General features: G+C 41.2%; 1 protein-coding gene across 2 annotated transcripts in view; it reads left to right on the forward strand.

Moving 5' to 3' along the window:
• EPB41L4A (erythrocyte membrane protein band 4.1 like 4A) overlaps nt 1-12,834 on the forward strand; it is a 126,540-nt gene that overhangs the window by 44,355 nt on the left and 69,351 nt on the right. For both annotated transcript variants that reach the window (XM_033086525.1, XM_033086523.1), the window contains exon 2: nt 6,608-6,712. In XM_033086525.1, the coding sequence (XP_032942416.1) occupies nt 6,608-6,712 (105 nt within the window). The remainder of the gene's footprint in view (nt 1-6,607; nt 6,713-12,834) is intronic.

The raw sequence follows: 12,834 nt of genomic DNA on the forward strand, positions 1-12,834 counted from the left end.
AAGGGGGACAAAACACAAACCAAGAATTCCAAAATGAGCAGCAGAAGAAATAGACTTTTAAAATTGCAACAAGTTTATTTGAGAAAGTTTTCAAGAAAGACTTCAACGAATGGGAAAAAAATTGCAGAAACCATGTCATGAAAATCACCTAGAAAACAGGGAACGCTTACTTTATTTAGAATAAATGTACCAAAAATAAGTACAGCATCCTTTCTCTGCCAGGGTAACACTTCCACCAAGCGTTCTACCATGGAGCTACTCAGCAAATGGACTAAAGGGCCTTCTCCTGACAAGTAGGTACACCATGTCACACAGCTGTGGGAGCAGTTTCAAAAAGTAGAAAACCAGTAGTAACATACATTTTCACCATTCCAAATGAGTGGTTGTATTCTATATTTTAAAATATCATTATTATAAGCACAGTTCCTTTCTTAGTTGTAGAATTATTCAAAGTACATGAGAATGATGGAAATGCTCATTGGTATCCAGTTCTTCAGAAAAGCTCTCTTCTGTGAAAACTTGAAATGCATTATTGCTGGTAGCTTAACTCATTTGTCATACAGTGAATGTAGATGCTAATGAACTGGATAATGTTAATATTGGAGATAGATTAGTGAATAGATTTTAAAATAAAATTTATATGGCTAGAATTACTCTAAACAGAACCAATTACTGCTATCTTGCAAAATATTCATTGCAGAGGACAGATAATTTTAAAGCACTAGTAAGTATGTAATTATGTTTCCAAAATTTAGTTGTCTCCCCATTATTTGACCCATTATTTGCCCTTCCCATTATTATGCCCTTGATTGTCTTCACTGGGCTTTGATTCATGCTTAGAGCATTCCTTTTTTTAACATGTGAGCAGGCCCAAATTGCATTGCTTTACCATGTAAATACAAATATACTTGCTTACATCTTCTCCCCAAAAAGGACCCCACTGAACTGATTTCCCATAAAGCCAAACAATTTTAAAGTATCATTTCTTTAACTTCTTTTCTGTGTTTCAGAGTGAAGTAAATTACTTTACATCTATCTGTGACAGTGCCTCAAAGTGCACTCCAGGCAGTAGCTACATGGGGAGGTGTTTAACTGGCTGGAGCCCATATTCCTAGGAATGTCCCCCTCTCTCAAGGAGTTGCCCCCTGAGCAGATAAATTTGTGACAGATACAATAATTGCAAACCCAGAAAAACATGGTCCATCTTCAGGTATTTTTTCTGGAATAGTGTTTTCTGATTGGAATGCAATGATTGACTGTTAGTGACAGCTAAACTGGTCTACAGGTGTCTTAATATACAGCACTTATAATTTAATCTGCTACATCCAGGCAGGTCAGACACTGCACCAAGTTCTTGGGAATGGTGATAGGGAGGTCTGTGCCATAAATCCAAGGAGTTCTCATGCAAAACCTCTGAAAACATATTGGCATGTCTGCTGCCAGTGAAATGCAAGCAGAGAGGCAGGGATGGATTAGTACATTTTGGATGGTTCATTTTAATGATGTATATACTTAGGGCAGCCTGTGATATTTTGTTTGTATTTGTCAAATTCAGTTTCTGAAAGTATTTACTTCTGTTATATGATTGTGCAGGGGAATGCCTTGCGTATTAAATAACACTAATGTAAATTCTTCTCTGTTTGGACGTGCATTCTGAAAATTAAGGTTAAGCTGTTTTGTCTGGGTGAATATTTGTAAATGTTTAGCATTTTTAATTTAATAACTTTTCCCTACTTGAACGTGTGGTATGCAAATTGAGGTCTGGGTGGCACACTGCCTTGGGAAGAAGGGGTTCTTAGTCTTCATTGTTAAAAAACAGGAACTTTGAATTCATGCCTTGCTGCTTTTGTCTGGGGAAGATGATGGAAAATTGCAGTAGTATGTAGTCTTTTCTGGAGTATGGAGGAAGAACAGGCCAAAAAGAAAAGTGAGAAAATACTGTTTGGAAATGCCTATTTCTGCTCTGCGTCTGCTCAGTCTCACACATGATTGTGTGCTGCCTTTGTGCATAATTTTAATCTCTCCTTAGTAACCTTTACCTAAGGCAAATACTGCAATTTTTCCTCCAAGCATCCTGCATCCAGAATGACTCTGATGGGCATCTCAAAAGGCAAAGGTTGTGTTCAACCTAAGTTTTAAACCCTTTTTCTGAGCAAAGGCTCATTAATTCTTCTGCATCTTCTTTAGCTCCAGGTTATAAGAGGTAGAGTGTGTAGATTGAATTATTTTCAGGAGAAAAACATCATGATATCTGCTTGGTCTAAAAGACACAATGCATTACTCTATTTTGATAACAAGAGGCTTTGCTACCTATAGGACTTTTCCTTCAATAGAGGTACTAGCATCCTAATGGGGCAGAGATTTTGTCTTTAAATTCAGTTAATGTCAGTACTAGTTTTGGTGTGGCCTCCACTGCTCTGTACAACACAAGAGAAAAAATTGAAAAATACCCTTCAAGAAATACCTCACTGGGACTAAAAAGCAGTGCACTGTGCGAAGATAAAAATTTGTGGTGTCTAAATATAGAGTAATATGAATATGCTGAAACACAATACTGTACGTACTGCTTTTAAAAGAATAATTTCAATTTGATTAAGAAAACTGCAGTTAAATCAGCCTTTTCCTGAATGTTCTGGCTGTCATTTTCCTCAGCCAGTATAAACCTGCCTTTCTGGTTTACAAAGCCACAGTGCTAACATGTAAAGCAAGATATTATGACTCATTGAAACAACTCTTTGTTCTTGCTTGAAAGCATTGCTGATGGTATTTCCAAATGTACTTGGGTTAACCCCTAAGAATGCAAACCTTTCACAAGTCTGAGCTTAATGCAAGGCAGATTATGTAATTTTTGCAATGCCATATGATGTGAATGTAATCCTGTTAACATCTTTGATAGTTTTGTTTTCCAGCTTTGCTGAATTTTGCTGTAATTTTATCAGGGGAAATAAGATGGCTTCTCTTAGTTTGCAAAATTTGAGCAAATGTGGTAAAAATGTGTTTCAGTACTGAGTAGTTACTAAGGGATTCATCACCAAAACTTCTTTCTTGACTCGACTTGAAGATGAAAATTACTTGCATGAAACCCTGAAATCATGTGGCTGAAAATCAGAACTTCAACTGAAAATGAGTCTGCAGTGATTTCACCAAGGGTCAGTGTTTTACCTGACCAGTGTTTTTCACAAGGGACTCTGCTCCCTAGTGCTGGAAAGATACGAGGTTAAGGAAGGTGAGGTATGAAGGGTGTGAGGATAGGTCCTGGCTCACATCCTGGCTGTTCCCTTCCAAAGCACTTCTTTGTGTTCAGCAGGCTTTGCTGAAAGATGTGAAAGGGATTGGCAAAGAGGGCTGTGGAAACTATAACATGCAGTCTGAGCATCTTGCTGCTGTAAAGGTGGAGAGCCCCCAGCCACTGTCAGCTGGATAGGTTTGCTCTGCCTTTCCTCACAGCCAGACCACCTGCTTCTGCAGGACCTGCATTATTGAAGTGTTAACTGAGCTGTGTCAAAAGAGAATAAATTAACAGGCTTTTATGTTTTCTGTCTGCTTAGCAGTCTAAGTAAAAAGCAGTTAAACCTTTTACCTCTGAAAGGAAGGAAAGGAAGCCTTAATTTTAACCAAACCAGGTCTGAAAAGTACGTGTTTCTTGGGCATGACACACCAGCTTTAGGGTCCACGGAAGGAAAGCTGTCTCAAAAACTCCTAGCACAAGTCCTCAACTAAAGCAGAAGACTTCCAGCTAAGAAGGGTACTTCTATTCTAAACTGTTGCAGAGTCATGTAGGTTGAACTCCTGTAAGGCTTAAGCTTTTTTGATTACTCCCAGGATTGTGTACTATTATGGCAAGATACCTGAATGATGAATTGGCAGTTTCATCTTGGTGGCTCAATCAGTATTTCTTAGAGCTGTTAATGACACCAGCTGATGCTGTGAATGATGGTAGTGCTCAGACAAGGAGTGGAAAGCTCATTGAAAGCAAACAGATTTGCACTTCACACAATCACAAAAGCTGAGCAAGGCTTGGGTGGGCACCACTCGATGTGTCATGTGAGCCATGTGAGCCATGCGGCAGGCAGCCCTTTTTATACCCTCTGCAAGGGCTTACTGACCTCTCTTTAACTGTGTCAAAACCTGTCGACTCTGAATGGCTGATGGTGGAGATCCTTTAGTCCAAAACATTCTCTAAATGTTTAGTGCTCTGCTGGAAGTGTTGCCATCTATAATCTGCATGGGTCATTCGGAGTCAGGGCTGCTTGTTTATTTTGAACTTTTCTTGTGTCTGTTTCTAAAGATGCCTGTCCAGTCCTAGGTTACCAAGCAACTGCTGTACTTTATAAATGGCGATGGAAATAGTTAACAGTGCTGAAGGTAATTTGCCTTATATGACAGAGAATCGTAGAACAGGCCAGTTGGAAGGGGCTCGTCAGGATCATCAAGTCCAATATACGAATGATAACAATGTCCATTTTAGTAGGATGTCTCCTCTGCTTCATTTGAATGAAAACTAATTAAAAAATAAAATGAGCAAGGACAATTGCTACTCCAGTCTTAAGTCCCTACTGTCTAGTAATCAAACGTGTATTTTTAGTATTTTTAAGGCCTGTTTTGATTTGTTCCATCTTTTTTTTCTGCAGTGCTCCTGACAGTCACTCTGCAGCTTGTCCTGCTTTGTTCTCACAACCTGAGTTCATCTTCTTGTTGATGAAACTGATGATATTCCTCTGCTTTATCCATCTTGATAAATTGAAATTTAGTGCATTTCTACTTACCTTAGTCATGTTCTCCCCCACATTGCTCTCTGTTTTGTGGCTGATCATTAAAGCACACTATACACGCTGAGGGAATATGTACAGTAATTTCACAATTAGAAGCTGCACCATTTTGACTAAAGTTTTGCTCCGTACCCGGAAGTGAGGCTTGTATTCCGGATCGGCTAATATGTGAAAAAAAATTCTGAAATTTACCAACTGGAAATGTGAGCACACAGCAGCCCCGAGCCAAGCTGAGCCTGCGCCGCCCTGAGCAGGGCCAGGGCCACCCCCGACAGCCGCGGGGGACTGGGGTTGGGGCCGGTGGGGGAGGGGGGAGCCGTGCCGGGCCGGGGCAGCTCCACAGCGGTGGCGGGGCGGCCAGGCCGAGCCCGCATGGCCCCGAGCCAGTAAACACCACATTCCCGTGATTCTGTTACTAATTGGCCACTTTGTGAAAGTTGCACACGGATCCTTGCTGCGAATGAAAGTGCAGCTTACAGTCCAGTGTGGCTTATATATGGAGGAAAAATAAAACATTGCTGACAACCCGGAAGTGCGGCTTATAGTCGATGCGGCTTGTAATCGTGAAATTACTGTAATTGCAGTTGCTTGATGTAAACAACCATTCTGATGGATTTAGACAAAGTGGACCTTTTAAGTACATCTCCTGCTTTAAGCAAATATACACTAAATCTGGTGAATAGCATAGGTATGCAATTTCTAGCCTATCAGAGATGTTTACCTTGTCATGGATTGTTTAGTGTGTGAGTGGCCACCTGAAATTGTTGTCTTGTCCCTGCTCGTGGGATTAGATATGAATCCTGACCAAACACACCTGCTGAAAAAAAAAATAGGTCTTCACCATTGTGATGTGGTTGATACTTCACCAGTAGAACTAAATCAAATGATTTTTAAATTAGCATTGTTTGCCATTTTGATTTTGAAATAATTTGTTCATAGGTTAGAAAATGAAATTGCACAAGCAATATCCCACAGCTTGTTTCCTTTCTCTGGGGTGATTTTACTACAGTCTAGTAGTTCATGAAATATGAAGCAGCTAAGCAAAACCTAACTATAAGTTATGTCCATATTTTCTTGTGGAATTTAGGACTGTAATCATCAAAGGCTCTAATTGATTCTGAGGGGGGATCATTTTGTGTGATTATTCTCCATCTTGCTCATCTGTTTGTTGTTGGCTGCCAGGCGAACCAACAAATATGAGGCATTCAGGTGGAAGTGAGCTTTTTATAGAGCATTCTCAGCAGCACAATGCTGTTTGCAATATTGTCCCCAGCATTGTTTGCAAATACTGTCGTAGACATTTAATGAAGTGCTGTTCAAGAAAACAGTGGGATTATTTCAATTCAAGGTGTTGGACTGCTCCCGCTTCTACTATCAAAAATATTTGCAAGAAAACAAATAAAATCTAACTTTATTTACAAAGATTTGTAATGGATAAATTAATGATGTATAATTTAGGTCTTAAGGACAGTTTTTCTGATCTCCATTGTCAGAGTTTGAGTGACAGGTCTGTACTGGAAGGGTGAGTGGGATTTGAAAAAATGCTATGTTCACCAGAGCTGTGGGATTTTTGTTTATCTGTTTGTTTTCTTGTTTGTTTTCCTTTTGGTATTGTGTAGCTACTACCTTGCCAGCTTCCTAATACTCTTTTACAGAATTATTTTTTAAATATGTAAAATATTTTCATCTGCACTGCTGAAATTTTTGTTAAAGGCACTGGGAACTGCCTCGTTTTTTTTTTTTTTAGATAAAGCTGATTGAATGCATGAATGCCACTGCACATAGTTGACAAAGGCAGAGCATCTTTGTGATTAGTCTCTGTAAATTCTTTCCCACAGAAGTCAACGAAAGGGTCAGTTGTCCTGGGCTACGTATTTCGTCACTTAAACCTGGTGGAAATAGATTACTTTGGACTGCGCTACTGTGACCGAAGTCATCAAACGGTGAGTAAAAGACACAGCAGACTGGATTTGCCATGCATAAAATTTACTCTGTTGTGCTGTTTGCCTGTAAAGTATTAGATTGTCATACTTCCCCTAACTTTCACTGTTCCCTGGTTCAGGTTTCCATGAATAATTTCCTTTGTATGTTTGCAGTTAAGACTTGGAATAGCAATTAACACCTTAGATGTGAGAGAAATCAAATAATAAATGTTGTTGAAAGCTAAATTGAGAAAGTAAAATAGTAAAAAAATTATTATATAAAAGTAGGATTGATATTTTTTCCTCTTTAATACCATTCCCTGAAGCTAGTGCCTGATGCTCTGTGCTGCATAGCCTCACTTGGCCCTGCAGTGCCTGGGAAGCAGTGTTCCTGCTTGCACTACAGCCTGCTTCACTTGCTGCAACAGCAGCTGAGTACCTGCTTCAGGGTGTGTTGGGCAATGCCATTTTCACTCTGCCTGAACCCTCTCTGTGTCCCTGAGCCCATGTTCTGTAGAGCCTCTTTGACAGGGACTCATCCCACATCTGAGGCTTTTTCCACTGGGATATTACCATCCCAAACAGACGAGGAGATGTTTCAGCCAGAGCAGGCAGTTTCTTGGAGCAGCGCTCTCTGCCCTGCCAAAGGCTTGTGCAAGATTGCTGCAGGCAGAGGTGGGAAGCAGGGGGTGCTCAGCAAGAGGAACCAGTGCTGTATTCACAGGATGGTCTTCATACTACCTTAAAATTATGAAGGGAATAGTGCCTGGCCTGTTGACTTAAGTCAAGCCATTACAGTTTTGAAGCCAGTGTTTTGTGATGATAGCACTGCACAAGATCCTGTTTACAGTAATAACTTATTGAATTGGCTAAATATTTGCCAATTTCTTCTGTTAATGAGAAGTTCATCATGTGAAGACTGAATTTAGAACAGTATTAAGCAGATTACTGATTACTACTGAAAGCTACAGACTGCCCCACTCCTTATATTTTAACTTCTGTGCCATAGTCCAGAAATGTATGAATTCAGTTCCTTGACAAACTTCTAACCATTTCATTCCATGAAGATGAAATCCAGATTCAGCTGTGAACAAAAAATAGACTGTTAAAAACGGTGGTTCTGATTTCCTGAGAAATTTGAGGTGTGACTGAAGAGCAGTTAGGTATTCTTTGCTCTCAAAAGTGTTTTCCTTTTTACTGTGGTTGCCAATAAAATAGAAGTGGCTGTTCCTTGGAATATTTCCAGAAGCATACAGAGGATATATTTAGTGGTGTGTATGAAAATATGAGTATGAAAAGGGATTGCACCTCTGTTAGGAAAGGGACACATAAAAGCATATTTTATGGCACATCCTTTTGTTCTACTTCTTGTCTCATGTGGTGCTCCAGTGGTGTAAATTTAATGTTAGCTTTGGGCTTTATCCTCTGGCCAGCCCAATGTCAGGAAGCCACCATGATTCTTGATTTTCTCATGGATAAGGAAGATGTTTATACCACTTTTGTCGTTTGACTGCTCTTGCACCAACACTGACCAGGTCATGTGGATATGGGACCTCAGCTGCGTGCAAACCCGTGGAGATGCTGCCACAGTGACTGGCCAAGTGTGTGCTGCTGCCTTTGCACCTGGGCTGTTCTCTAACAAATGACTGCAAAAAGGGCTGTTCGTGTTGTTTGTCTGTGTAAGGATAATGAAAAGTTGATGATCCTTCATCTGGAAAGTTCATAAACGAGCCAAACACTGCTACTATGTGAAGTTTAGTGTGTTTTATGATATGTAGTTTTATGCTGCTAGCTTTCAATTTTTAGTGAAATCTTCTATTCCTTAAGAATGGGCAGTATAATGGAAAGTTTTCACACAACAAACAACACCTTGTGCTTTAGCTGTAAACATATATTTAGTTGCATGCTGACTACAGCTGAAACTGTCTGGGCTGTTGTGGGAATTATTACTGTAATGGCTGGCAAGAAGCCCAGATCTGAATTTTGAATTGGATATTTTTTTGATCAACCACAGTAGATTTCCTAAGGGAAGAGGAAAAAGGTTACCTTGCTAATTAGTTTTAAAACCATGGTCCTGAGTTAGTCTCAGAGGGAGAAAAGTGCGTGGGGGTTGGCTACCTATTAATACATTGTTTGTGGTGGGGAAAGTTTTATTATTTGTACTGTCAAGTTTTTTTGTAACACTATATATTTAACTGAATGATGAATAAAGCAGTGTAGACAAAACAATGTATTTTAAAAAACACAAACCAGTCACAAAATAAATATTTTTCTTAATAAGGGTTTGAAAGGGCTTGTTTAGTTATTTTTCCCATTACTCTTTCGTGCCTCAGCACTTCCAAGTGGTCTTTTAAGTGCTGTGTTAGTGAGCTACCTCTTATGTGGGTGGTAGCATAATTATTTTAGTACTACCAGTAGGGCTCTAATGAGTGAACAAGGTTTCCCTGTGCTATGTAGTGTATATGAATGTGTAGCATTAAAATGGTCTCTTCCTGAACAGCCAACAAACTAATTAGCCAGTGAGAAGAGCTGGATGCAGCAAACAGATTGACAGAACTGGGTGGTTTTGGCAGGGGCACGAACAGTAGGAAAAGCATAAATTGGATGATCCTGTCCCTAGGGTAGTAATTTGGTCACATTACACAAATTTTGCTTTACTGACATTTCAGGTTTCCCGAAACTCTCCACAGTAAAAGGACCATATTCAAATGGAAAAGTCAAGCTCTGAAAGATTACAAGTTGCTGTCAGAATAGTACTACCTATACCTACTTAATGCTCTGATCAAGACAGGTCTCCAAAGAAACAAAAAGTATTTTCTAATAGTTACAGTTATTTCATGAATACAAGCCTCACCATTTTGACTAAAATTTGGCTCCCACACTGGAAATGCGGCTAATACTCAGGAGCGGCTAATATGTGAATAATTTTCTGACATTTCCACCCCCAGAAGTGGAAACCGAGGTGCCGAGTCGAGCAACTTGCCAGTAAAAGCCAGCATTTCGCGATTGTTACAAATCATTACTCTATTGCACCGTGGGTGGAGTCTGGCTCCCTGCAGGCAGCACGGGGGGCGGGGAGAGAGGCGGAAGAGCTCTCTCCTTCCCTCCACTCCCGCAGCCCAGGGGAGAGACGGGGGGGCCCTGTGCTGCCTTCCCTGCGGCCTGGGGGGAAGGCGGGGGCCCCGTGCCTCCATCCCTGTGGCCCGTGGGGTAAGTGGGGGGCTCCTGTCCCCGCCCGCCGCAGCAGGAGCAGTCAGACTCCATCCCCGCCTGCCACCGTGGGTGTGGGGGGGCTCCGTGCCTGCCTGCCACCGTGGGGCAGCACCAGACCGGGGTGACTGAGCCCAGTGGCAGCAGCAGCCGGCCCCGAGCGGCAGCGCCGAGCTGGGCCACCTGGCCCCGTCAGCAGCCCCGAGTGGGCTGAGCCTGTAAAGCCTTAGTTGAGCCAATAAACCCCACCCTGCCGTGGTTCTGTTACTATTTGGCAACTTTGTTGCACGCGGGTCCTCGCTGCGAACGACAGAGCGGCTTATACTCAGGTGCGGCTTGTGTAGGGACAAAGAACGAAATGTCTGCCAACACCCAGAGATGCGGCTTATAGTCCGTGCGGCTTGTATTCATGAAATTACTGTAGTTAAAATACAACATTTAATAATGAATTTAAAATTCCATGAAAATAAACTACACCCCAGTGAACAGATGGGTTCAGCTAAAGCTGTGTGTTGTTGGTAGTGCTTCCTCATCTCTTAGTGCTTCTGTTGACAAACTACATGGTGCTTCTTCTCATCTGGTATTTGAGTACCTTTCTTTGTGGTGTAAATTCTTTAAAAGAAAGACCAATTTTCTTTGAATCGAATCCCTTACTGTGCTTCATCATGTAACCTTCACTGTAGCCTTTTGTATTACTGCAGAGAGTACTGGCACACAAATTAGTGTAAGTTGACACCACATACTGTCTTCATGGTTCTCAATATTGATAGCCAGCTGAGTCTTCCTGGAGAGGGCATTTGTGTGTTCTGACTCATCTGCCAGGACTTTGTGCCTGATCTACTATTTTTAGGTGAGACACAATCACCAGAATATGTGTGGCAGAAGCTGAGGGTGGCTTAGGAAACTCTGTCTAGAGTCACAGAATCATTAGGGTTGGAAGGGACCTCTGGAGAATACCCATTCCGACTGTCTGACAAAGCAGAGTCACCCGGAGCAGGTGACATAGGAGCACACCCAGGTCTTTTTTAGGATGTCTTCAAAGTGTGAAATTCCATGTTCTCCCTGGACAGCTGCTCCTGTGCTCTGCCACCCTCAGTGGAAAGAAGTTCTTCCTCATATTGAGGTGGAACTTCTTGTGTTTAAGTTTATGACCATTACTCCTCATCCTATCACTTTGCACTACTAAAAAGAGTCTGGCACCATCCTCTTGGTATCCAACTTGGAGATATTTATTTACATTAATGAGATCCCCTCTCAGTCTTCTCCAGACTAAATAGGCCAAATCCCACCTGTTGTCATAAAATAAATGCTCCAGACCCCTCATAATCTCTGAGACCCTTTGCTGGACCCTATCCAGTAGCTCCTTGTCTCTCTTGCACTAAGGAGCCCAGAACTGGACAAAGTTTTCCAGATGTAGCCTCACTAGGGCTGAGCAGAGGAGCGGGATCCCCTCCCTTGCCTTGCTGGCCACACGCTTCCCTCTACAGTCTCTCATTGCTTTAGTACATGGAGAAAACAGTGGCCCAGGGGTGTATTTCTCCAGGCGTGGGGTGAGCTGATGCTACCCTGCCACTGCCACTGCTGGTTCCAGCTGTGCTGCAGCCCCCCAGTGCTCTCCACCCAGTCCCTCTGCCTTTTTGGCTTTGCCAGGGGAGTGGCAGATGGCCAACCTAGTTACTGGTCAGGAAGAGGCCAGTGTTTTCTTGAGGTACACAAAGGACAGAGATAGCAATTTCAATGCATGGTGTGTCAGGAAAAGCTGAGCACAATTAGATGAGGGAAATGTACTTCTGAAGCACAAAGGTGTGAAATGCCAGAAGAATCATGCTGTATACAAAACATTGCACAGCAGGCTGTGATGAAAATATTCTTATTTTCTTACCTGATAGTGCTCATCTGAGATATTATAATTAGAACGTACCATATACTGATACCCTCCTAGGGCTCTAGGAGGAGAAATACAAATACAGAAGGATATATAATGTTATTAATTAATATTGCACCATGCCCCCACCCTGCAGTGTAGGTGTGCTTTCCTCCCCTGCTAGGAGGAAGCTCTGTTTGAGGCGCAGCAGGTAGGAGGTAACCCATGGCAATACAGGGAATTAATGCCATGCAAAGTACAGCATATTTTGTCCTCCAGATCTTAGAAAAAATATCAAATTGTACTTAGCTTGTGTTTTGTTGAATAGATTTTTTTTTATATGGGTTTTTACACTCATTCCCAAGCATGGTATACTAAATTACCTAGGAGGAAAGAAAATTGTTATATGTGTTAAATTAGATGTCACAACCAGTTTGAAAGAAAATGGAGACTGATAATGTAGAACAAGAGTAGAAACAAGAGTAGAAACAAGAAATTTTAGAAGAATATCAGACACAAAGCTGATGGTCAGGTGAGTTACAGGTGATAAGAATACACTTCTAGAGTGCAGCAGGGTCAGTTCACTGATTATATGATACTAAATATAATCTGTATAGAAAGATAGTAGCATTAAATACATATATGTTGTGTAGAAATTGCCTCAAATTTTTTTATTTTTTATGTAATAGTGACATCCTGAACTCAGCAGATTGAGATCCTTTTCACTGAACATTTGCAGGAAAAATCTGACACAGCAATTCCAATACTTAGTGTTGTCTTAGGTTGTGGGAAAATCTCGGTAATTTCAGATTGTAATTGGAAAATAACACATTTTCTCTTCAAAGTTATGTTTCTTTCTGTTGTAAATGTGATCAAAGACTGATACATGTGGCAGGATAGGTATGGGTTTGTAAGAATCTAAGACAGTCCTGCATTTAGTTTGAAGTTGATAGATCTTTCTGCATCAGACACTTCATTGATTGATACTACAGCAAACATTTCAACCTAGTTAATATTTTGTTTTAAGCAAGCTCATGGAATTTGACCCAAGTTTAACCCTATGAAGATG

Source organism: Catharus ustulatus, assembly GCF_009819885.2.
Source record: "Catharus ustulatus isolate bCatUst1 chromosome Z unlocalized genomic scaffold, bCatUst1.pri.v2 scaffold_29_arrow_ctg1, whole genome shotgun sequence".
Classification (NCBI taxonomy): Eukaryota; Metazoa; Chordata; class Aves; order Passeriformes; family Turdidae; genus Catharus; species Catharus ustulatus.